The sequence below is a fragment of the Calonectris borealis genome, chromosome 10 (assembly GCF_964195595.1).
Source record: "Calonectris borealis chromosome 10, bCalBor7.hap1.2, whole genome shotgun sequence".
NCBI classification, from domain to species: domain Eukaryota; kingdom Metazoa; phylum Chordata; class Aves; order Procellariiformes; family Procellariidae; genus Calonectris; species Calonectris borealis.
The window spans coordinates 17884266-17910592 of NC_134321.1; the positions used below are offsets into that span (position 1 = coordinate 17884266).

At 41.7% G+C, this 26327-nt stretch overlaps 1 protein-coding gene and 1 long non-coding RNA gene across 6 annotated transcripts in view; one reads left to right on the plus strand and one right to left on the minus strand.

Annotated features, from left to right (window-relative positions):
• Positions 1–460: 460 nt before the first annotated feature.
• Positions 461–3677, minus strand: LOC142085990 (uncharacterized). Its single transcript, XR_012674930.1, has 3 exons — positions 3260–3677; positions 859–2222; positions 461–628 (listed from the first exon to the last, which is right to left on the minus strand). It is a non-coding gene; the product is annotated as an uncharacterized LOC142085990 (long non-coding RNA).
• Positions 3678–4702: 1025 nt separating this feature from the next.
• The window catches only part of NISCH (nischarin), a 32082-nt gene continuing 10457 nt past the window's right edge, over positions 4703–26327 (plus strand). For 2 of the 5 annotated variants that reach the window (XM_075159206.1, XM_075159209.1), the window contains exons 1-13: positions 4703–4897; positions 10700–10783; positions 11531–11713; positions 14953–15001; positions 16673–16836; positions 18373–18468; positions 20141–20236; positions 20804–20956; positions 22198–22266; positions 22736–22921; positions 23118–23246; positions 23699–23812; positions 24657–24765. In XM_075159206.1, coding sequence (XP_075015307.1) covers positions 4811–4897; positions 10700–10783; positions 11531–11713; positions 14953–15001; positions 16673–16836; positions 18373–18468; positions 20141–20236; positions 20804–20956; positions 22198–22266; positions 22736–22921; positions 23118–23246; positions 23699–23812; positions 24657–24765 — 1519 coding nt within the window. In that variant the 5' untranslated portion in view covers positions 4703–4810. Of the gene's footprint in view, positions 4898–10699; positions 10784–11530; positions 11714–14952; positions 15002–15413; positions 16257–16672; positions 16837–18372; positions 18469–20140; positions 20237–20803; positions 20957–22197; positions 22267–22735; positions 22922–23117; positions 23247–23698; positions 23813–24656; positions 24774–26327 lie in introns of those variants that run through there. The other 3 variants (XR_012675060.1, XM_075159207.1, XM_075159208.1) reach the window with 3 other exon arrangements.

The window sequence follows — 26327 nt, forward strand, 5'->3', positions numbered from 1 at the left end:
CCCAAAATACCCCCGTCCAGCAGCAAATGTCCCCCGGGGGCAGTGGGAACAGGGGGTGTCGGGGCCTCCCTGTCCCCTCTGCCGCTGTCCCCAAGCCCATGGGGGGACGTGCTGCTGGGGGACATGCAGCCGAGGCCGATGTCCTCGGAGGAGCCGATGCCATCTGCACGCGGGCACTGAGGCTGGGGGGAATATGCGGTCCCGATGCCGCAGCGTGGAGGCAGATGGAGCTTTGCCTCCATTTTCCGCATTTAGCTGGGGCTGCAAAATGGGGGGTGGCTGTCAGCTGTCCTTGATTTCAGGGATAATTCCCAGTCCTTTAGGAAACCGGGACTCATTTCACCAACCAGCGAGCTGACCTGTGCCCACTGCAAATGGGGAAAATCCACTCTCCTGGATTTACCGTGGATTTACCCCGCCACAGTGGAGAGCAAAACATGCCAAAGGCCTCCAAGTGATGACCAGCATTTTCTCAGTGCCAGGAAAAGAGTTTTAATCTACAGCAACCAAAGCAAAAGCTCTCTTTTTGGAGATTCAGGACTCCCTCTTGTGTCCAAAGGATGGCTCCGGCGTCTCAGGGTGATGAAGTCTCACCTCCCGCTAGCTCATATGGGCATAGTTAGCAAAACTGAAAATATTATGAATGCAGCTGTTAGGTCTTACCTCTTCTAAAACCTGTCTCCCTTTAATAGAAATCACGTTGCATGCAAAAAAACTGCTGTCCGTGTGTACCACCAAGCCAAAGTGGTGTTAACCAGTGACCCGGGGTGGTGTCAGCACGAAGCGAGGGCGCGGATGAGCGCGGAGCCGTGTCCCCCCACCACATCCTCCCAGTCCCTCGCAGTCCCAAGAGATTACCTTGCTGCAGAGCCTGCTATGAACTGCGGTCCTGCAGGCGCCTGCTGGCCTTGATTTACCCAGGCTTCAGCTGGGCTCTGCCTCTTCTCAGCACAGGGATGGCAGATGTATTATAAAGGAAAATAGTTGCATTTAAGGAATTAATTTCTGAAGTATGTTCGTCGTCAGAATTGGAACATATTAATGTTTTGGTTGCCTTGAACATAGAAAAGGCAGAAAAAGCTGCAAAGGGTAGTAGTTATTTTGTTAAAGGACATTGGAGCCTGTTCTTAGGTGAGGGCACAGGCTGGGATGAGGGACCTGCTGTCCCCCACCACTAAACCATCACCCAAACCCTCCTGGGCACCCCCACGGAGACCCTCCAGTGAAGCGCTGCCTGAAGGAGAACCCCAGCCCCTGGCTGCTTTTCCCTGCGGGATTCCCTGCGGAGCCGGCGGGGCGGCAGGCACTGGCACTGCCAGGCGCCGCGGCAGCCGCGGCAGAGGGCGAGGAATCGTGCCTGGCCTCATCCCTCCGTCCCGGGAGGTGACGGCTCTGAGTCACCCCCCTGAAAACAGCCCCTGGGATGCATCAGAATATATCTAGGGCCGATGCATGGCGGGAGCGGGAGCTCTAACATTGCCTTCAAAGGGTCGCGGAGGAGCTGGGATGAAATCCAGGTCGGGATGTGGAAGAAGGGTCTCTGTCTGCTTAGAGAGGGGAAATCTGGGCCTCTGCCACTGTGCACGCCGACAGAGGAAAGCCGCGCTTCTGCAAACGCCTGACGTGAACAGAGGCTTGCAAAACAGAGTCTTGCCTACAGGGGAAGGATGAAATCCATCTGGCAGCGAGAGGTGATGTTCCTCCCGGGGAGGGAGGCACAGGCGAGGGGCGTCATGCCAACCTCTGCCTCCCCGCTTGCTGCTCAGAGCCAAAGCTTCCAGCATCCCCTGGCTCTCCAGAGCGGTTTGCTTATAAAAGAGTTGGGAATTGGGGTTTTGTAGAGAAACCTGGAGCCTCTGCTGTGCAAAGCGCAGGGGGAGGCTGCTGCGGCAAGTATGGGGGTGTCCCGGGGAAAACCATCCGCTCCTGCTGCTTCTCTTGCCTCCCCACGTGAGACCCACGGCAGAGACGGAGTGCGGCTATCTATAGCCTGAGGAGGGCTGCCAACACAAGTGCCCTTAATCCGGGTGCACAGCCGGCTCGGCGGCACACCGGCTGTCGCTGCGGTTAGGTGCTGCGTGTGAGTTGGGGCTTCAGCTGCATCCCAATGTGCCGTTGCACTTGTCAGTCAATCCAAGGTACCAAGACAAGTGGAAGGGTTTACTGCACTTTTTTCTCCAAAATCTCGGTTCAGATTTTCCTTTCCAGGCAGCTGCAACCCACTGCAAAACAAGCAGAGGTATCCTTCAGGTCAAATATAAGGAAATAAAACATAGAAGTCCAACTAAGTTGCAACTTCATTTGAGGTCAGGGGTGTTTGCAGGGCTCCTTGGGCAGTCTGCCGTGGCTCCAAACTGCAGCAAAATGCTCCAGCGTCCCCTTTCCCTGTGCGGGGCACCCCTCAAAGCCCTTTAAGCACTTCCCCAAGTGGCTTCTTCCCCAAGGAACATGTGTCACAGGTTAAATGGTCACCTGCAGCTCAATTTCCCCAGTTAAAACAAGTTTCCTTCAAGAGAAGCATGCTGACATCCCATGGGGAAAAAAAATCTGGGATTTTATTGCTATCTAAATCTTCCTCAGAGGGTTTTAGCTGACCAAGCTCCCCTTTGCCCCCTTCCCCAGCTGTGTCAGTCCCATTGATGCATCTTCTCCAGGAGCCAGGGCAGGGCTCTCACACCACAGCCACCTCGGCACCCGGAAGCAGAAACTGCTTTAGGAAGAGGAGAAGGGTACCTATCAAAACCAACAGACGTGCAAGTACTGCAAATTGTTATTTAATTAAGGAGACGGGACATTCAGAGGAAGCTTAATTAAAGTTGCTCTCCAAAACCACTTATTGTCTCATCAAGATGCTGAGCTCAGCAGCAGCTCCTGCTGACGCTGGGACAGCGCTAGAAAATCCCTCTTGGGCTGTCTTTACTATACGTGTTTTCTCCTTACACAATGTCATCTTTTGGCTAAGTGTTTTGCTGCGAAAATAAAACCAAAAGGGGTTTATCCAGCTGCATTTGCAGAGGTGTGTTTGCTTGTCTGCCGCCCCGGTCCTGGTTGCATCTCCCAGATGCCAGCCTTACCCCTACAGCGTTACACCCTCCACACTGCAGCTCCCTTTTACCAAGGAAACACTTTCCATCCAGACAACTTCGAAAGCCACACATGCACCCAGGGCATTTGGCACTTCTGCTATTATTCATGACGCTACACTGGAGCTAACTGCACCCTCCCTCAGGTAGCATAAGGAAGGACAGAGAGAGGTCACCTTCGTTTTGCTGGAAGGTGTTTTTTTACCCAGACCTCCAGTGACTCCCCCTCAGGGCAACTCGGATTCACGGGGAAAAGACTCGCCATCCCTTAAGGATTCTCCACGTCTATTACAAATTCCTGACAAGATCCTCTTCAACATGCACAGATTTGAATCATTTCCCAGTGCTCAGTGGGACAGTGCATTGAGGTAAGCGAAGTTCATAACGTCAGCGAAGTCACCTCAAACTACACCCAGCGTTCACTCTGGGTTCATCCCCGAGGCACCCCAGGCTGAGACCATGCAGGTCTGGCCCATCAGCTCAGCTCCTCAGCTCTGTTTTTGAGGTAGCACCAGGCACGTTGGTCACAGAACCACTGCAGCGGCGCCTCTGCCCAACGCAACAGCGTCCATGCCTTCAGCAGCACATGGTGGCCACAGATCTCCACCAAGAGCTGTTTGCAGCTGGGGGAGGCGCAGCTTTGGACCGCTGCCAGCACTGCTTCCAGATGCAGATGCTCACAAGCGCAGCAGCACAGCCACACGCTATTAGGGACACGAGCCCTCTGCAGACAGGGACTGGCTCTGCCCTCTGCAGTTCAATCGCAAATGCCCTGTGCTAGTATCCACCTGCGTTGCGCTTTCCTGCACTGCCACATCTGCACCGTGTACATTGCGCACACCAGTCTGTAGCTGCCTTCAGCCAGCTTGGACAGGCCTGAACCTTCTTGAGCTGCCTGCATTGCAGTGCACTGCACAGCATACTACTGTACAGCATGGTATTGCCCAGCGCTACATTGGACTGCATAGAATTGCACGTACACTGCATTGCACTGCACGACACAGGACTGTGTTGCATAGCACAGCACTGCAGAGCATTGCACTACTTTGCACAGCGCTGCGTTGCCCAGCACAGCACGGCATTGCACTGCACGGCATTGCCCAGCACTGCATTGCCCAGCACAGCACTGCATTGCCTAGCACAGCACAGCACACCAGTGCATTGCCCAGCACAGCACTGCATTGCCCAGTACAGCACTGCATTGCCCAGCACAGCACAGCACACCAGTGCATTGCCCAGCACAGCACACCAGTGCATTGCCCAGCACAGCACTGCATTGCCTAGCACAGCACAGCACACCAGTGCATTGCCCAGCACAGCACTGCATTGCCTAGCACAGCACAGCACACCAGTGCATTGCCCAGCACAGCACTGCACTGCGCTGCAGTGCACTGCCTTACACTGCGCGAGCCTCCCCGTGGGAGAGACGGCACGCATGCGCGCCTCCACACCCTAAACCCCGCCCCAATGGACCATAGACCCGCCTCTCTCAGCAGTAAGCCCCGCCCCCAGCGGCAAGCTCCGCCTCTGCCACCGCCAGTGGCTGCCAATAAAGAGGCGGCGGGCGGGGCGAGCCGCACCCTGAGGGGGGGTGTTAAGCCAAGATGGCGGCGGCGGGCGCGCGGGGCGGGTCGGGGGCTGGTGCGGGCGGCGGTGGCGGCAGCCGGAGGGGAGCGGTGACGGCGTGAGCGCGGCGGCGGCCGGTCCCCTGCGCTTCTCGCGGCGTCATGGAAGCGGCGGCGGGGGGCGAGGACGGCGAGGAGCCCCCGCGGGAGGCCCGAGTCCTGGGTTCCGAGCTGGTGGAGACCTACACGGTGCGGGGCCGGAGGGAGGCTGCGGGCCGGGGCGGGGGGAGCGGCGGAGGCGAGTGGCGAGGCCGTGAGGGACGTGCCGGGCAGCGGGTGACGGTGGCAGCGGGGGGGGGAGGTGTGGGTGAGCGGGCCCGCCTCGCCGCCGCCTCAGGGGGCACCGGGGGGAGCGGGCTGAGGCCGGGCTTCGTGCTGCGCTGCCTCCTGCTTCGTGCCGCCGTCTCCCTCCCGGCTCTGAGGAAGCCAGGCAGCAGTTCTCGGCCCCGTTTTGTACCCACGCTAAAGCCAGAGCGAGAATAATTTGGCAGAAGTTTCCGAGCGGTTTCTGCCTCCGTGAAGGGACGTGCGTTCTGGGAAATCAGCCCCGAAGGCGCGCAGGAGCGGGGCTGCGGGTCTCCGGCCGGGAAAATCGGCGCCCTGAGCTCCTCGTAGCTTTGGCTTTTGGGAGAGCTGGTGTTTTAGTGGAGGCTGAGTTTGCAAATGTCATGTTCTCGCCTGTATATATCTAGACATATATATGCACGTGTATGTGTGTGTATATGTATATACCATTATGAAAAATTGTTATCAAGTAAATGTAGCTTTTAAAGTTGGACTAAATGTAGTAGGAAATCTTTCCTTCAGGTGAAAATACTGTAAAAATTCCTTTTGAAAAGGAATTTTCAGAGGAAATAAGATGACTTGGAATAGCCAGTTTTTCTCGTACCCTACAAAAAAAGAGGAAAGATTGTTAGCAGCGTTTTAGTTTGGGGAAGGAATAAAATTTTTGATGTATAACTTTTTTTAACTGGTTGCATTGTACCAAGAGTTAATTGGTCTGTTTTTCAGGAAGAAGCTCATCATAAAACAAACCTCAGCATAATTGCAGACGGAAAACATCTCGAGCTCACCACCCTTTAGTTATATAACTAAAAATGTTTTCTACTCCTACCTTGTTTTAGTGTGATTTGAATGATCTTTTTTTTTTTTAGAATGCACATAATGACATTTCTGCTGTAGGAACCTAAAAGAGAAAAGGAAAAGGGGAGCAATGGTCTAGAAAGGCAGTATTTGTAAAATTGCGTAATAGTTACAAGTAATACTTCAGGTTACTGCCTCTGAAAAGGTACCCAGAGAAAATGGAGCAACAGGAGAGTGATTTCTGAGTTTTTAATAGGACAGAGCATTTACACAGCTGTAGTACATGAAAGGTCTAACTCCTTTCCTATTGACAATTCCTGAAACATCATTGTGTGGGAATGACTGTCAGGTGGTGAGTAGCCGTATTTAACAGACAAAAATGTTATGAGCATTCAGTGAAGGAGTTGGTTAGAAGCTTAAAATACATTCTTGAAAATTGCTTCAGCTCTTTCTGTCATGTTAGTTACATAATGTGTATTCACAGAACTGACACTGCAGCTGTTGAGATGTTCTCACTGCGTGTGTTAGGATGTGGTTTGTCCCCCAAGCAAGTGTGTTTTCACAGTCCTCGATCAGCCGAGAGGCATGGTGACTGGAAACTTCCATTTCAGGTGTGAACCAAGACTCAGCAGCGTTAATGTTGGTGTTGAGAATTTTCATGAGTATTTTACAACAGCAGTGAATGAGAAATTCAAGTGAATTTAGTTGAGAAAATGTCAAAATGTTATCTGCCCCCTTACTCCACTGGAGGTTATGGACACAGGAGGTGAAACGTTAGCTACTTTGCTGGTTCAGCAAACTAGTATTGTGGTACAGCCAACCTTTGGTAATACCATTAATGTGCCAGATTGAGCTGTAGTTCAGGCGTATAACTTTGCTGCAGGTGGTGTTCAGCAGATCAGCTGGTAGTTGGGGATAACATTTTAAGCTGCTGCAGCTAAGCCTGAGGAAGCTTATTTTTTCAAGGCCAGATTTCTTTTTTAATGATTCTGGTTCTAGAAATGCCATGGTGTTTTAATGCCATTTTTCTTGGGAGCTTTAAAAGTAGGGTGTTTGAAAGGCAAGATTTACCAGTATTTGGTCCTACTTTGATTCTCTTGCTGCATTTTTGAATTAGTTGTGGCAGTAAGCTTACCTGTGTGTAAATCTTCTAAAACTGTTAGCAGGACTCCAAGCCTGCAGCCAGTTTGTATGAGATAGACCCAAGCCATTAGAAATGTAGGAATAGATCTTTAAATGAAAACAGAAATTTTACAAAATTATTGACAAGGTGAAATGTTTTACAAAAATTAGCATTTGTGTTTAGTGTTCAAAATTAGATTAGTGGCATTTAAGGACATGATAAAGACCTGTACCAGAGCAGAAGTGAAGAAATTAGGTGGTGTAAAAGTCAGTCACATCTGGTAAAGGTGAGAAAGGAAATATAGCAGTAGCAAGCTGCATCTTTATCCATTAACATGTTGTTGTCAAGGTGGCAGTGGTCCTATTTACATCCTTGTTTTTGAAAGAATCGTTTTTCTGTTGGCATGTGTGCTTCCCATTGTACTCTGAGCTCATCATCTCAATAGAAGGAGACTTATTTTAATGACATCCATTTGACGGTTGTGAGATTAAATCCTGTAAAATGTATCAGGGAGGCCCACAGTTCTGTGTAATTTTGAAGATACTTTTAAAAATGTGATTCTTGTTGGAGTGGTTAGGGTGGAAGGCAAGGTATGGATAAATCCAGCAGGAAAAAATACTGCACTTGTTGATGTTTTTTCTGTTGGGTTAGAAAAGTATGAGTTTTACTAGGTATTTCTTGCATGTGCTGGACCAGCTAGATGCTGCCTGAAGACTGGCTGATTGCTAGAAGGCCTCAAGGCTGCCAGTGCTTCATTTGTTTGCTGCTATGCATTTGGCCTAAAATTGCCTTCCTGCTTTTCCTGTCTTTTGCAGCTGTTTTTAATATAAATACTAGCTTTGATATTTAAGGAAAATACTGTGGCTTCCTTGAATGGGTGTAAACTGTCTGACTACTTGACAGGCAGGGAGGAGGAGATGTGGTTGCATCACTGCTCTGGAATTTGGCTGCAGTCACACCTGTGTCCCAGGCTTCCTGTGGGCTGCTCTGTCTATCATCTGTAAAGTGAGGTGCTTGTCTTTTCCTTGATGGTACTGAAGTATGTGAAGTTGGATGAGGGATACTGTAGAAATGCAAGTTTTCCATATAAAGTGAGATGGGTAGGGTTTTGTAATGTACAGGAAGTAAACAAAAGGCAGTCTGCAATCACTGCTGTTCATTTAACAGCTGGTTTAAAAATTATACATCTTAAAAATTTTTTAGTAAATATTTCACCTTTAAATATTTAGGGAGACGAAGGCATGCTCTTTGGTGGTGTGAGTACTTAACTGCAAAGAGTTTGAAGTGACTGGTTAGAAAATCATGAAAATACACAGCACTACACATATGCTAAACACTTTACAAAGTAGAACTTAGCCAAAACAACTGGTTTAGAAGAAAGGTGTACAAAATGTATTACACAGAAGAGTTTGGTAGAGACATGGGGAGGAGGAAACCTGTGAATGTAAACACTCTTGCATTTTAGCTCACTAGAAGTGCAGCTTATGGCATAAATATGGGTGGAGATTTCACGTGGTATATTTATGTCTGGGAGACAGTGCAGCATGATAGAATTTCATCATCTCTCCATGTATGCCTTCTAGCAGTTGGCTTGACAGACAGTCCTTGAAGAATCTTAACTTAAACTGTCAGCCTTGTCGTATTAGTGGGCTCAAAATTAATTGAAGGTCGTATATATATAACTTTTTCAGAAACTTAGCAGTTTTTTGCTTTAAAATGATTGATTTCTGTATTGAAACAAGTCTTTGGAGCATACAAACATATTCCATTTGTATTTATTCTTCAAGACAATGGCAGCATGTGGATTGATGTGAAATCAGTTGCTGTTATTCTGCATACTGATGCTGTTTGAGGGGTGAATATGTACTGCTAGCTCTGGCTGTGTTCTACATGGGGAATGCTATAGCTTTCTAAAGACTTAATATGAGGAATTTTATCAGTGCATGTAAACACTCACTTTAGCAGTTATTTTCCTGACCAGACTATCCATTTGGCTCAGTGCTATGTTTCTAGAAGTGGTCAGTACTTGCCATTTCAGCAAAAGGATATGAAACCTTTATTATATATTTACTCTGACTGTATTGTATACAGAGACAAGGGGCATTCCTTTCTCATCTCATGAGCCGTCAGTTGGGAGCTGTGAAGTTTACTGAGTTTTCAATGTCTAATCTGAGGTTTTATGCATTGTGTACTCAGTCTGCATTGCATTTAGCTATACTGCTTGATCTGCCATAATTTAGCATGGTCAGCTCTTAAAGGGAACTATTCTTTTTATTATGGCTTCTAAATGTAGTACTTATTTAGTTCTAACTTTAATCTTCTGGTTTCTTTGAGTCTCTCCTTGCTTTCCTCAGGGTTATGAGGAACTTTTGAATGCTCAGGTTATTCCTGTTCTAGTTTGTCACTGGCACAGTGAATAATCCTGATCTGCCATTTCCCAACACAACATGATGGGAAAGCAGACGCAGGCCTTAATTGAGACTGTAATTCTGTGTAGGCATTCGTCTGTTTTCAGCAGTCACCCGAACACTGACGTGTCACTCGCTGTATGCGCTAGTCGGACATCTTGATTCAGTTCTCTGTAGGACTCGGGTTTTGTTCAGCGAGCCAGAGTCAGATGCTTACAAAAATATAATTGGTATGAGATATAGTTCATCTTTTAAAATGCAAGTGGTATTCTGTTTCATGTTTGGTGTTGTGCTGGTCTGTACTTACAGTAAGTGAAAACTGGCCTTTTATGTAACGAATTGAAACTGTTGATGCTTTTTGTTTCCTCAAGTGGGTTCAGCAACTAGAATGCGTATCATTCTCATAGCAGCTATGAGTCAGGTCTGTGTGATCTGTGGTAGTAAGCAAGTTCTCAACTGTATTAAACGCTTTCAGGATTTGATTATGAGTTGGTGTTTTCCCCAACGAATATAGTTGGATTGGATAACACAGTTTATTTAATTTGTTATTTTCAAGTAGCTGTAGAACTGGTTTTGCTGAGCCTTGTTTGTTTTCTACTTTGTGTTTTATTTTGTACCTTTAAAGTTTCTTTGGAATGGCTTGCTTCTGGCATATCCAAAGGTAGATTGTGAGTTTCCCGCAGAACCAGTACTGTTCAATCTGGAGAGTCACCTACAATGAAAATCTTGAATTGTTTGGTACATGCATGGTTAAAAATACTTAGTTTTGTGTAAAGAAACATTGGGTTGCTTTAAATAATTGTAGTGATTCTTTGGGCACAATTGTAACTCTCAGGAAGCCGTCTTGTGTGCTTTACCCTAAAAGGAATAAAATAGTTAACCTCCAACCAACCAAAGGATTCGTCTAGATTTCTGCAAGATTAAGCTCCAGATTTCTGCTTAACTGCGAAGTGACAGCAGGATGCTTGCCAAGTTCTTCTGCCCATTGTGGAACTTGGTAGATTGAAAAAGGGATGCTGCTGTCTCAGGCTTGTTGTGGATAGCTATGAACACCAACTCAACTTAGCTAGCAGAAATCTTTGGAAAAAGAAGTAGCTTAGAGATCTTGGTTGTTAACCTTTGGGTTGCAAAAATAAAAGCAATTGCTTTACGTGAAGAAGCATCTGCATGTTTTTGTGTGTGGAGCAGCCTCGTGAAGGGGATTAGGCATCCTACATCAGCAAAGTCACCTTAGAGTTTGGATTAGCTTTTAGTTAACTATGATACTTCAAGAATGTAGAATCACCTTATAGTGCTACATTAACCAGCACATCTCACAGTCAGCTTCTCTTTAAGACATGCTTTGCAGTTCCCTTACTTCTAATTTCTTCCTTTTAGGTATATATTATTCAGGTCAGTGTTGGCAATCATCAGTGGACAGTCAAACATCGTTACAGTGATTTCCATGACCTGCATGAAAAGGTAAGGATATTAAAAGGCCTTGGCCTTCTACAAAACATTGTACAGTTTGTGTAGTTCCATTGTATGGGACATAAATTCTTTCCTCAAAGAGCGAGAATATCTTACAGATGCCGTCTGAATGGCAGACTAAATCCTTTTTGTGTGAAAAATATTACTTGCCCGTTATACTCCACTCTTCAGCTGAGGGAGGCTGGCCTGGACAACGTTAGCCTTGGACGGAAGCTTGTATCAGGAAGAGTGGAGTTCAGGCTAGAGTCATTAAACTTTTTGCCAAGAGAGATGTTTATGATCAGCTGATCTGGTAACCAAAAGCTGCATTGGAGCATCCTTTTTCTGGGAGGGGTGGATGATAAAACTGTCCTTAGACAGTAACATGGGGTAGTTACTGACCGGTGCCGATTTAAAAACAGCAAGTGAAAATGAGGGAAAGTCTGCTATATTCAAGACTGGGCTGCTTTCTCAGAAACTCACCAGTTATTCTGTTGTTTTATTACTTTAGTTACATTCTGCCCTGTGGTACTGGGAGCGATTCTCTCAGAAAACACTATATTGAACTTCTCATCATTTTATGATAAAATGTTCTTTCTGAAAATACTTAAGACTTTGAAGTCAATAACTAAATTTACTGAAGTAATTTTATTTTTGTATCTTACCAGGATCAGGCAACGTGCTCTTAATGTATTCTGTTAATCTTTTGTGCAAGTTCAGGTGGTGAGTCGGGTAGTAACTCTGGTCTTTGTCTTTCAGCTTGTTTCAGAAAAGAAAATAGATAAAAATCTGTTACCTCCCAAGAAGATTATTGGAAAAAATTCCAAAAGCCTGGTGGAGAAAAGACAGAAGGAATTAGAGGTCTACCTGCAGACTCTGCTAGTCAAGTTCCCTGTTACTGCTCCAAAAGTTTTGTCACACTTCCTACACTTTCATTTATATGTAAGTTATGTTAGCATATAAAATGGAGGCCTGAGTGTCTTAACCTAGTTCTCTGACTTGGAGAGAATTGTATGGAATCTTCACAAAATAGCTGAAACTGCTCTTTTTCAGCATTTTGTATGATGTAACAAAGCATATTTTTAAGATTTTTGACACCACTTTTTATTGCAGTAGATACTGTGCTGGCAAGTAGTGTGGGTAGGGACTCTAAGAGGAGAAAATAAATGCTGGCAGGATAGCTGGAAACTGTGAATAAATCTGAAGCTGAATTGGTTGTTAGGCTGAAGTCAATAGTGCTGGCTCTCTGAAGGAACATTGCATAATTGATCCACACGCACCCCTACTTCGTGGTTAATGGTTAGAGCTGTGATTCACACTGAAACAGTTTGCAGTAGCCCAAATGAAGAAAAATGGTGCTTCTCGATGAGATGCACACTGATGGAGTGGCCTCTGGAGAAATAGCTCCAGCCAGCAGACAGAACGTTACAGTAAAGGATGCTTGAAGAAGCAATGGCTTGCTTTCATGTTCAGATTGCAATTTGTTCGTTCATCTCTGGTGTATAATTACTCTTTTTTCCAGTATGGCATCATGATGTAAGGGGGAAAATGAACTTCGTAAAGAGGAAGATGCACTGGAGATCTCAATGGAAAGGAGGAGCAGTAATTGCTTTGGGGTGGGATGTGCTGAAATGGCCCTTCATGATTTCATGAAATGTGTCACAAGTGGCTCATTAGATGTGTTAATTAAGCTTTAGCAACAAAGGAAAACCTGTTTTAGTTGTATTGCATGAATGTAATTATCCTGGTGAGACTTTAAAGTTTGACTTGGATAAACTGTAGAAGATTTGCTTCATAGTGTTGCTATTGCCTGGCAGATTTGAGTGAGAAGGACTACTTTATCATGATCAAGCCCTCTAAAATGGATTAGAGGTTTTAAATGTATTGAAAATGTACGTGATAACGTAGGGACAATTCTGTTTGGATGAAGCAAACTTCCTGATGACCAGGAATTTTTCTGTTCTCTGGCTACTCTCTCTCTTAAATGATGTCTGTTTCACTAGTGTTTTAGTGCTGTAACTTCAACAAAGGTTTTATGCAGGTAGAAATTCTTCCTAGTCCCTCTCTTGGTTTTCAGTTAGACTATTTGTAACTCTTTTTGTAATATTCATCCTTTTTTACTTTTCCAAAGAACTAGCATTATTTGGATATGAATGCTTCCCTGTTTCTATACTGTGCTTGTGTATTAAGAGCAAAGTTGTTGCTTAATCTACATTTAAATATTTACAAAAAAATGTTTGGTATTCAGCAGAAAAGCTAAATATTTACCACAGCAATTCTAATGGAAAATAACCTTCCTGCAGAACTTTGATCTTTTAAAATGTCTTTGTTACCAGGTGACCCATGTGCATGCTTGAGCCATTATAATCCCGAACATTGCCTCATTAGTTTGTATAGGAAGGCTGCAGTATTTTTTTCTATTCTTATTTGTAGTATTTTCAGTAGGGATTATTTAATTTTATTTCCCAGGTTAATAGAACTAAATGGAGTAGAAATACCTATCCTAAATATATTAAAACCACTTTGAAGCCTTTACGTGTCACAGGGAAAAGCCAGGTACAGCTTGGCAAAGAGAAGCAGTTGCATGTGACAGCAATGTAGAACATTGTTGTTACTTTGACATTGTATAGAATGTCTGCAGTGATATAGGGATGCTTATTTTGTTGCAGTCTTATACTTTGTCATCTTTGAAGATTTGATAACCTTCAGATAGAAGCTTTTGCAAGAAAAGAATTGAGTACCCACAAACTACTGTTCAGAGACACCTGCAAACAATGGGCTTCTGTGGATTTGATGCATATAAGTAGTTAGAGCTAAGACAGAGGTCTCTTGTAGATCTGACAGAGGAATAGAGTTGCTTTTTTTTGCATGCTAGTCACTGAACAGTCCAAGTCATAATCTTCTTTCAATTATAAACGTAGAAAAAATTTCTGCTCTGTGTCCCAGATGACGAAAGGGATACAGAGTATAGTTTTCAATTAAGTCTGTGCATGCCAGATGAGTGTAATTGGCTTATTCGAATGAGAGTCAGAATTGTTGAATTTTGTTTGGAATGCAGCTTCTAGCTTGTTGTTCTCAAAACTGTGGTGTGGAGGCTTTGTTCATCGTCAGTGAGTGGGGTTTCAGTTATACTAAGAATATGCTTTTCTGAAATGCTTGCTTCATCAAATGAGCTGAACTATCTGCTGCAGATGTCCTGTGGATTTATTCCCTTGTTATGAATCATGAGGGATTTATCAGTGAGGTAAACTCATCAAATATTCATTTCATGATGATCCGTAATATCTGTTTATCCTTTGCAGCTACCTGAAAATGAGATGCGTGTGTCTAGAGGAAGCTTCACTATCACAAATAGTTTTGTTTTGTTCTTTTTGTGGGCCTTTGAGAGAGAACTGTTGGAAATGCTCAGAACTATTTCTGGACTTCCACAGAGTATTTGCCTTTTGTGGAAAGAAGTATGCCCAGATGGGAAATACTTGTACTGCTCTTTGTGCACCTTCAGATTTAGAAAGAACAAATCCCTGCATTGAGTTTTCAGCCTTTTTCTTTTCTCCTGGAGCTGTCAGTGCCTGGAATGGAGATTGGGCACCTGGGTAGGTCCAGGAGGGTGGAGAAGATGGGAGGATGGGCAAAAGGGGCTTTTGAATTACTCTGCAGCAAGCATAATAGAGTTGAAGTCCAGAAGACTAATTACTTTTTATATGTCTGTTCTTCCCTGTAGACCTGTTAATCTAAAGTTTCTAGGGTATTAGTGATATTCTGAGGAAATGTTGAGTGCTGGATGCATTAGGTTAGTCTTAATGTTAGAATTTGAAGAACACTATACTTGTAGTAGTTTCTTCAAAACCGAGTTTTCTTTCAAGTTGAGCTAATGATGGCTACTAATAGTTGTTCTAGTTGCTATTGCCCTTTTCTAATATATGTGGGATGTGATTATTTAGATGTAGTTCAGTATCTTCATCTTGGAAATGAAAATCATATGACATTAAATAATTTCAGGTCATTTTAATGAAATAGTTTCAAGTTTCAAAGAAATCTATAAGACATAATCACAGTTGATTTCTGTTTAAAAGAGTCCTGTACTGCAGCAAAAAAGGGAGACTTCAGCAAAGGTACACGTTGAAAAATTGGAACCATAAGTATGTAAATGACCCTTGATTACAATGGTTTATTCTTTGCAGGAGATCAATGGGATCACAGCTGCATTGGCTGAAGAGCTCTTCCACAAAGGTAAAGAACTTGCAAGAATTTAACTGGGAATGGTTTCCTCTACGTGCATGCATTCATATACCTGTGATATTTAATCTCCAGACAATGAGAGATCTGAATCTTCCATATCAGACTGTGAGACTCTTTCTTCCCCGTCTTTCTCTTCACCTTTTTCCTGCTGTTTGCACTTTGATTCAAGCTGCATTTCGGGAAGAGCTGTAACAGTAGTGCAGCTACTTTTGGAAACAAAACAGAGAAATTGGTGAATTTAGGTTTTGAAAAGGGCTTACTAGTCTGTGTCCTTAAAGGATAGGATGTGGTACTGGTGATCAGAAGCTTTTGTTAAGCTTTCTGTCTTGGTATGTTTTAGTGTAACCTGTAAGGAAGTTTGTTTTGTATCAGTGAGTCCTGATATAGTGTATGTTAAATGCAACAGACCACTTTACATATCTAAATTAATATTGTTCTTCCAGAATTCAGGAAACATGAGACCTTCTGGTCAGTTAATTAAAGGATGTGCTTTTCTGAGGCTGACGGATGAAAATGAAACTGCAACAGTTCTAACTGGTCCATTAACAGCAGGAGGCGTGTGAAATGATTAACCCACGCTAATTTTGTTTTGAAGGACATGCTAGATGCTATGGTATAATTCCAATTGGTTGAGGTGATAGGCGAGGCATGTTTCAGCATGCCATTGCAGATTCTTCTGGCACAAAACTAACTTTAGGTGAAGCTATTTCAGAGGGTCCACTCAGGAAATTTTGGAACATTTTAAGGAAGCTCCTGAAGAAGTCTTTCCTGACTTTGTTGTGCCTGCAGTCTCACTGATCCCAGAATCATTGATGTCTGACTGCTGTATATTAGTGTAGCCTTCCAGTAATGTGCAGCTGGACTCTTGGACTTGCTCCCACTGAAGCCAAATGGAATTTTACTCCTCAGAGCATTTCTGAGAACTCTGCTTATCATGAAAGCTGATGCTTTCTTGTCCATGAAGTCAAACTGATGTCCCTAAAAGGAAGAGGAGAAAGATATTTATTCCACATGTGCGTGTTCTGACTGCTGTAGTCTACATTGACTCTTGTGATGCTTTCAGAGAGGCTTGGATGCTGTTTCCTACTGTTCCTAGAATGAAATGGGATTGTAGAAATATTATCAGATAATGCATTTCCTGTTCTGGGAGTTTGCATTGGTATTAGTGTGGTGAAAGTCCTCATACTCTGCAAGAAAACATATGTGCTACAATTCTGCATTTAGACAGCATAGCAAAAGATGTAAGGTCTGTGTTATAGGTGGCAGGTGCTGCTCTTTCTGAATAGAATATGTCTTAACTGCTATAGTAGCTAGGGATAGCTTGGAAAAAGTTTAGTAACTTTTACATTATATAAATGAACTTTGCCTGATTCCAGTCCTGTTAAGATTGAGGGAAATTTGCCATTAGTTGCATTAGGAGCTTCAGGCTTGTATGATGAGAGTGCGCATTTGAACACCTAGATTATTCTGGTGTTTAAAAAAAAAATCTTCAGCCATTCTAGTTTAAAGTGGCAAAAAAGGACATTGTTTTAGTACCTTAATCGTGAGCTTAGAATATAAATGGCAAACGTTTAATCTCTAACATTAGATCTTCCATGTACCATTTATTCTTTCGTAACCATTGCAGCATTCTGTTTGACAACATCATACTCTGTTTTTCAGGAGAGCAGTTGTTAATGGCTGGAGAAGTCTTCACCATCAGACCCTTGCAGTTATATGCTGTCACTCAACAGTTGCTACAGGGGAAGCCTACATGTGCTAATGGAGATGCCAAAACAGATCTAGGTCATATTCTGGATTTCACTTGTAGACTCAAGTATTTAAAGGTGAGCTATGCATGCACAAATACTGGAGATCTTGTTTCTAGCAGACTGATGTGATTCTTAGTGTACTTTTGGAGACTAGCTAGAATGCACAAGAGTTTTACTGATAGTAAACACCTGCAGGCATTTAGAAGTGAATATTAAATAGGTGTTTATTCTGCCAACCTTCAGTACACATGTAGTTCTCTAACAAAGATGTTGATTCTCCTATGTGATGTGGTCTCTTCAGCAGTGCTCTCTGTAGAGATGCAGCCACAGAATCTTACTGGGTGCTAGAAGGAATGGGGAGATAGATAAATATTCTCTTCAACCCTGCATTCTTTGCAGACACTGTGGGTAGGCCAGTGTGTATGTATACATATGCATACATGCACATGTATATAAATCCTGTTCCCTTTCTCACCTTTTTCTGACTGTATCTGAAAGTTAAAAAAAAATGTAACAAAACCCTCAGTTTCATAGATGAGATGGCCCTGAATTTCTAGCTAAAATACAATTTCAGAATAAATGTAAAATGGCCTCAGAACAGATCATTTTTGTCTGGTGCCAATTTGGTTTTTTTCTACCAAAGAAGTGAATTGGAAAGACTTTTCCTGAGTAATTTTTTTAACACTGCTTGCTACAGCTCAAAAACTTTTTAGCCCCTTTGTTACATGAAGAGCTTCCTTTTAACTGTGTGGCATGTTCAAAGGGGAAACAAAGTAGTGGATCGGGGGAAGCTTCACTGAAGGACTCAGGAAGTTGCGAAAGCAAAACCACAGCTGTACTGGTGTTCCTGTGGATCTTCAGTTGCCTTTGCCATCCTCTCTGTGTATAGAATCCTCTGAACAGAGGATTCTGTGGCTGGAGAAGAGCATATTGTTTAGAAAAATACCCATCTTCAGAACTTCTGGCCGTTCTGAATCCTTGCGAGTGGGCACCGTCAGAGCTTGTAAGATACATATAAGACCAGATAAAAACATTAGAGATTTCTCCCAAAATTATATTCACAGCAAACATAAATGAAACCACCCGTCTTTTATGCTGCCGACATGCTCTGAGGCCAGAATCCAATGACCACACGGAATTATTAGATGCATTTTTATTAGATCTGTACCAATGTCTAATGTTTTCTTCAAACCCATCTTGTCAATGCCTTGAACTTCATCCCTTGTAGTGGAATTGAAGACAGTTCTGTCTTGGAGGATCCAGATGTTTCAAGGAAATTGTTTTTAGTGAATGCAGCTCTGGCTTGGTCAGCTGAGAATGAAGCCTTGGTCAGACTTGCCTATGGTATCTTTTTTGCATGTCCCATGTGCTACAAAATACAAGCACAAGGTGGCAGTTCAAGTTCAGTGCACTTAGCTGGAGCAACTAACATTTTTTTCCTGAAAAGTTAATCTGCAACTTTCATGAATCATTCCATACTTGAAAAATTGGTTGGAACTTTGGCTGTCTTTCCAAGCGACTGTATTTGTGCTATTGCCTGTGTAAGACTGTCTGAAATGCGGACAAGTTGGATTATGTGTTCTGACTCTGTTCTTAAATGTTGATTACTAGGTCACTGGAACAGGGGGACCTTTTGGAACCAGTAACATCCAGGAGCATCTCTTGCCTTTTGATCTGTCAATTTTCAAATCGCTTCATCAAATAGAGGTATGACTGACATACTGCTCATGATTTTATAGAGGCTCTGCAAATGCCAGATCTGCTGCATATCTCTCAGAAGTGGTAATTATGCTTTGATTTGGTGCTAGAATTGGGGAATGTAATGTTTAGAAGGACTGTTTCATTTGTGAAACAATGGTTTTTTTCCACAAGTCTTGGAAATAAGGATGCCAAATTTAAATGTTTAGAATAGCTTGCACTGTGTGTGTCTTCAAAAATAATGTGATTTCCAGTATATACACAAAACCTAAAACAGGGTGGCTTTCCATTGCCTTGAAGATCTAACAAATGGGTTATAATGGGATTTGTATTACAAAGTACTTTTCATTTGGAAAGCACCAAGTATTTGTGAAAATCTCCTGACATTAAATTTGCTTATGATAGTACACTTTTGGGTATAGTGCTTCTTGCTTGATAATTTGCCGAATTTTTTCATTGGTCTGCTTTCAGTGTGAGTGAAAGGGTTTCTAGAAGAAGTTGTTCAATGAGTATTTTACGAAATACTTTCCTGACCACTTTAGATCTTTCCAGAGAGAATATCCGATTTTGTCATGCAGTCTGTACTCTGTGTCAACTTTTGGCGGGTGCAATACCTTTTCTAGTACATGAACGCTGTTGTCTTTCATTGATATGAGAGACGGAGTTGGTTAAGAACTGAAGTGGATTCCTGAAGTCGGTGATTTATTGACATTTTAATGTGGGAAAGAAACTACGATTCAGAAACTGAAGAGTGGGAGAGAGTCTAACGTACTGCAGAGAGGATATTGCAGAATAGTATCAGTTTTCCCCTTTCAGTGAGCATGAGTAGTTTCAGGTGTAGCTTTGCTTAATCTGGAGGAAAAAAAAATGGTCTTTGACCTTGAAGTCTTTTGTAATTGTATGTTCATGAAAAGTTTTGGATTGACTGGCACCAGACTGACATTTTCATCTAGTAGTAAACACTGTCCAAAAATTAACAGTGGTAATCTGGAAAGAATTTTTTCAAGGGTGGCAGGAGCTCTGTCTCTGTTTAGTGTGGTTTCCCCGATACACCAGCAAATGTGCCAGTTGTGGTTACACAACATGTGCAACTGTCTACAGAGAAGGACCTGGTTGCTGGACAGAGACTGTAGCAGACCTTTGGTGGCATTGTTCCAACTTGAGTTACAGAAAAAGCTACAGTTTGACTAATCTCAAACTTAATCTGTGTAATTAGCTCACTAGCGTATTAAATGCTTAGATTAGTATCCTTACTTCCTAGGAATTTCTTTTTTCTTATTTACAATAAAGAACATATGCTACCTAAGTAAACGTGTCTGCAGGTAGAGCCATAGTTTGAGATACCTGTCTTTTTGATAACAGTAAAATACTATGCCCTATTAAACTGCCTGGGTAGTTTCACCTTGACTACATGGGGCAGGTAGAAAGTCAATGGAGAAGAACCTTTGTTCAAATAAATGTTTGAATTTCACTTTTCTGTACTAGTGTCTCTGATTTCTTGCTTTAGCTTTACCAGATGTTGGTATTTCTGATCTGATAATCTCAGGAGATTTTAAGGGAGTGCTGTAACTACTTTCCACACTGGTAGAGAATCTGCTATTGAAGCTTTTAGCTGCCTTCTCCATGTCTCTCATTTGTTCTAGCATTTCTGACTTTGTAACATTTTTTTTTTTTTAAATAGATCAATCATTGTGGGGGAAAGCTTATCAAAGGGCTGACTTCATCAAAACATGCTCTGGCCACGATGAGCGTTCGATTTTCGGCAACATCAATGAAGGTAAGCGTGAGTTCCTACTTCTGGTGAGTGTTTAAAGCACATGTAAAAATAACATTGTGGAAATACCTGTTTGGAGTCCATGTACTTCTCTACTGCCTGTTGCAGGTTCTGCTTTTAAAACCATGGAACTGAAAGTGTTTGCTAACCTTTCAGAATCTTAGCTTTAATAAGTGGAGGAATTATTTATATGTGTCCTTTCACAGGGACATTTCTAATGCTTTTATTGGAGTGTATGTTTCTGTTATTCATCCAGAACTGAATGCATTTGTCTTACTCTTTTCTCTGGGCTTTAATTTGGCAAGGGATATCCAGTAGCATAATTTTTGCAGTCTCTCTATTGTTCCTTCACTTCCCCAATTTGGATCAGCTGCTGGTGTTGGAACTCCCTCCCTGTAGATCTAAAATAATTCTCACCCGGTCTGCTCACATTTTAAGACCTACAACTTTAATCTAGGTGATTATAAAGCTTAGAAGTCTTCCTTACATAAGGTTGTTTGGATGTTTTCAAAACTATTAGCTTTCACTGAAGATGTAAGCATAATATTTTAGTGTGCTTGTCTTAAATAGGAAATCCTAGTGCCTGAGGCCTCTGAGTTTGATCAGTGGGAGCCAGAGGGTGCAACTTCAAGTTGTCCAGTGACTGCAGTTATCCCAACTTGGAGAACTTTAACAACTTTGGATATGAGTCACAATAGCATCTCTCAAATTGATGAATCAGTGGTAAGAAATATTTTTTCATTTGTGAAAAAAAGTATGACTGATTTTCTGTGGCACATTACACAGCAGGGATTTTGCTTTATGTATCTTTTTTCTGAAAGATTTTCAGCTGCACTTACTTTTTTATGTTGATTAGCTACCCAAGTTAATGCTTAGGAGATTTTTTTTCTTTTACTACTTTGATACTTTCTTTGCTGAAGGAGAAGAGTTTGTCATTCTGTGCTCTGTAAGCAACATTTCCGTGAAAACTGGCTTTTTGAAACATGCTTTTACTGTTTGCATTGGCCTTAGGCCACTTACAGAAGTTTTTTTTTTAAAAAAAAAAAAACAAAACACCTCTTGGGCTCAACTTTGGAGTGTTACCAAGCCTTCTTGACATCAAAGCAGTACTGAAGAGTGTGGAAACAAAATTTTGGAGTATTTTGCCAGTACCTTAGAATTACCTTTTGTAAATCAGTTATTAAGAAAAAAAATTTTAGCATTCATCACAACAGCGTGTGTCAAATATGAACATAATTTTTTACTTGAACTACTCTTGTGAAGCAGGAAATAGTTATGTCTGTAGCTCAACTAGAGATCATGGACTTGGAGTGCAGTTTTCTTGTTCAGGATTTTTTGTGATGTAGACTTTAGGGTTCTTCAGGTCTGAGTCTGGAGTCCAGGCCTTAACTACAAGGCAAATCATTGGTGAGATTACAACCAAAATAAAGTGGATTCAAATATATTGATGTCAAAATTCAGCATTGAATTCAAGGTTTGAGTCCTCCAAAAATAAAAACCTTTCTGAGTTAAAGTGCATTTTCTAGAGGTTTGTAATGCTTGGCTAGTATAATCAAAACATGGAAACAAATCTTTGAACTTATTCTGGTTTTTGGTACTGTCGTCTTTATCCACGTTTCTGTGTAACATAGATATGCTTGTTTGGTAAGACGGAAACACCTATTAATGAGTTTGATATATAGTTAATGGGGCTAAACGAGGAGCAGCTTATTTGTCTTCAGTGAGAAACCAGGTTTCAAATTAAATCTTAACCATGCTCCTCAGAGTAACCTGGTTTTCATAAGAGCAAGATTCAACTCTTTTGTTGCACTAGGTCATATGGAATGCTTTTTTCATACCAAAAGCTGTGAAGAGAGACTGCACTGGTTTGCTTTGCTTGTTGGTTAGCTGATAGTGAAGGAAGTATGGCCTGATTTATAAGCTAAAATGCATTTAACATACGCATTTTTTTTCTCCTCTCCTAGAAATTAATTCCGAAGATTGAATTCCTGGATTTGAGTCACAATGGGGTGTCTCTGGTAGAAAATTTACAGGCAAGTGATGCTTTTGAAGGTGATTATTTTTTTTCCAGACTGCCTGAGACCTTAGAACGCAGATTTTCTTGCTTCAGAATTTTGCTGCTCATCTTCCTCATGGAAAGTAGTTTAAGCCCAAATAGCTTATCCTTCATAACATCAAGTACTCTTTTAATGGTGCATTTCTTACTTGCTCTGGGTATTTTCATTTCTTTGCCAATATTGACATACAACATTTAGTTCTTAACTAAATTAATTTGCTGCCAGCTGTATCTGTGGGTTGGTAAAAAATGCAGTTGAGGAAGTTCCCTTTCTACAAGCTTGAACCTGTGTAATGAACAATTTCATGTCATGTTTTTCATGCTAGGCAGTGTCTAGCATGAGAACACTGTTGCACAAAAAAATGAGCAAGCCATAATACAATGTCTTTGATAGTGTTTAATTTTAATTAATTGTTGTATGACGTGGATTTTCTGTGCTTTTGTAGCATCTTTACAACCTTGTTCACCTGGACTTATCCTACAACAAGCTTACATCACTAGAAGGTGTTCACACAAAACTGGGAAACATCAAAACTCTGAATTTAGCAGGAAATCATCTGGAAAGGCTGTGTGGTCTTAACAAACTGTACTCATTAGTCAACTTGGATCTGAGCAACAACAAAATAGAACAGGTAACTTGATATTTCAGTGGCAAATTGAATTATGCTTTACATCATTTTAGTGGGTGAAACTGCAAATAAATAAGAGTGGCTGTAGTGATTTTTTCCTGGTTATTGTATATATGTAATTTAAGCAAGAAATGCTCAGTCTGTATGCTCATTTTCATTTAGCCAATCTGTATTCATCCTTTTATTCAAACACTTTCAGATTGATGAAGTAAAAAACATAGGAAACCTCCCATGCTTAGAAAAGGTGGTCTTATCCAGCAATCCATTGAGCATCATCCCTGATTACCGGACCAAAGTACTTGCTCAGTTTGGGGACAGGGCCTCAGAGGTAAGCTATGGTGCACTTCTTCCTTTGAAGCTGGCATTTGAAAAAAATCTTTTTTAAAGCCTGGTGAGGAAAGTGTGTGAATGTTCTAAAAACCTGGTAAGTTTTTAGTGTGCATTGGAGGAGGTCTTTAGAGAGTGAAACCATATTAACATTATTCGACTATGCTCCTGGATCTAAATGAAAGTTTACCCTGTCTTCGTTGGGTAACAGTATGTTAATATTGAAGCACAGTTGTGCTAGAAGGGTGTTAAGCTTACCAAGCATTTCTGAGTTTGCATTAAATTCATACCATGTTAGAGCAAGGTCTAATGTGATAATTGTTTTTGTGTAATGGTTACAAAGATGCACATAATTTGCGTTAACCTAAGATAATTTTTTTATTACATTAATAAAAATAAATTGTAGAGCTGCCTTGTTTTCAATATTTTTAGATGTTTCAACATGTTTTTTAGGTCTGTTTGGATAACATTGTTACCACAGAAAAGGAACTAGACACTGTGGAAGTGCTAAAAGCTATTCAAAAAGCAAAGGAGGTGAAATACAAACTGAGCAACTCTGATAAAAAGGTGACTTTGGTGCTGTGAGACGAGTAGAATGTGCTGTGTACAAAAGAAGCTTGCAGAAAGACTTCTATAAATTAGATCTAAGCAGAGTTTGTTAAATTTTCCTTAGCATTAAAGTTTTTACACTTTCTTTGTGCTTTAATGTGGTATGAACTTTTAACATTGCTTCTTTTTCCTATTTAGTTTTCAATATAATTTGAGTAATTATCTGACCTTCCTTTTTGTGCTGGCTTGGGAGAGGGGAAGCGGGAGGAAAAGATAGAATGACTTAACGGTGTACACAATGAATATGCAGTTGACCTTAACAGCCATATTTTACATTTTATACGAGTATTGCAGAGGTGTGATTTTACTGCTTGTGTTGCAGTGCCAAAATGACTTTCCCAAACTTTCTTCTTGTGGGTATTTAGCAGTGGGAAAGAATCAGAAATCTGAATCCTCCTTGCCTTCTCTCATGTGTGTCTGTGTGCTGTGTAGTTGGTTAGTCTTGTTTTGATAGTAAACTTATTATCAGAACCTGTTCTATCCCTACAGTGTAGAAATCCTGTTTTCATTCTCTTGTGGTTTGTGAAATTTGCTGCTAGTTTTGTCAATACAGTGAGTAGTCAGTGATCAGAATGACTTCTCTAAATGAATTCTTAGTGGAATTCCACTTAGTGTGAAAATAGAAACTTCAGAGGATGTGACATCTGCCCCCCCCCCCCCCACAAAAAAAAAAAAGCTGGCACTAACTTTCCTTTTACTAAAATTGAGAAAGCTTGTGTAGGCTTATTTTAGTTCAGGATATCTAATGTGTCCTGTGTATTTAGTTCTTTTTTCTTTAATCACTGCATACTTTCTTTATTAGATCAGTGAGGACTCCAGGCTCACTGCTGCCAGCTCCAAATCAAACTGTTCTTCTCTTACTGTTCGTCCTTCCTCTCCCTCTCTGCCTCGTCCTGTCAGCTCCAGCCAAGGTAATCATGTATGTATCGTGCTGCTGGGCTGAGCCTCTTGGTTCTGCTTTTCTAAGCTGCATTGATATACATGAATATTATGTGCATGGATATAGGGCTTATCAAGACAAAGCAGAAAGACCTGGTAGTATTGGCTTAGAAAGTGGAAGTTGTATGTGAATCAGCAAAATTCACCTGTTGTTCACCGTAGTGTTAATTAACTGTAGTGGAAGTTTGGGTACAGGACTTCTTTTACTGCATCATCCCGCAGAAATCACCAGCAGAGTATGTATCTTTTCCTAGTTTAGATACATGCCTTAATGGAAAAGCATGACATGTATAGACATGTTTTAAAATTGCTTCTCTACCTGTTCTTGGTCTGTGAAATGGGAGCTCAAGCAGCATCTGTTCCATTATTGCTTTTTTGCAAGAGCTGCATTTCTGTCAAACCAGAAGGAAAACAGAAAAAGGAGATAAGTAAAAGGCAGTTGTGGGATTAGTGTTCTGGCTGAACCTGTGATTTCAGTACATTTGTTGTGCTCTACAGCACCTGCTAACCTTACCTGAAAATTATTTTTACTGTATGTTTCAAGTAAGCGTGCATGTTGCATTAGGAGCTTAGAAGAATGGCTTATCTTTCATTTTTTGCAGGAGCCCATAAGACTGACTTATGTGAATATTCATTTGTGACTGAGAAGAAGAAATAAAGATACTTTTGGTTTTTTTGGCTTTTGCCTGATTGAAAACTTACAGTGCAGTAGGATATGAATAGTGGGAGAAGACTTCGTAATGATTTAAAAGAGCAGGGATTATATGCTCAATAATTCGGGGTGGAACAGCTTACTCTTCCCAATAAATCAGTGAATGGGGGAGAGAAACACGCCTGAAAAGCTTGATCTTTGAAAAAAGTCCATTGCTGTGATTTCTGCAAAATCAGTAGAGGTTTCTTACTCTATAAAAATGAAATTGTTCTGACAGCATTTTATCAAAGGACAGACAACTTAAATACAGGTTTAGTTGCTATTTATGTACCTCATTTGCCTTTGTAGCCTTTCTAGATCACTTTTCATCTGCAGATAAAATGCCAGTTTTTCCAAAATGAAGTCAATGCTTGCTTTAAAGTATTACGCATTTAAGTTACCGGATTGAGACAGTTTGTCTGTATAACAACCTACAGTTTTACACAGGACTAGCTGTAAAAATGCGTGCTAGCGATCACTGTGACTATTTAAAAGTTATTCATCAATAGTCTTTTTCTATTACAGTAAATGTTTAGGAGCAAATGAGTCGTGGGAGAAAAAAAAATCTAGATCTTTCTTTCCGAAGTACTTGAGAGTTTTATAGAAAGACTGGTATAAGATTCAAGGTTTATTTCCTGTAGTCCTTTTCCATAAGGTTCCTTTAGTAGAATATTGGGGAAGGCTTTTATAAAGAGTGGGAAAATGGGGACTAGGGCAGGCTGTTTCTCAGCTTTAACAATAGAAATTGATTATTTGCTATATATCTGGCTATCAAGAGTTGTTTTCAAAATACTGATTTTGAGAAATCTGTTTAAAAAAATGGAAATATGCTAGGCAATTAGT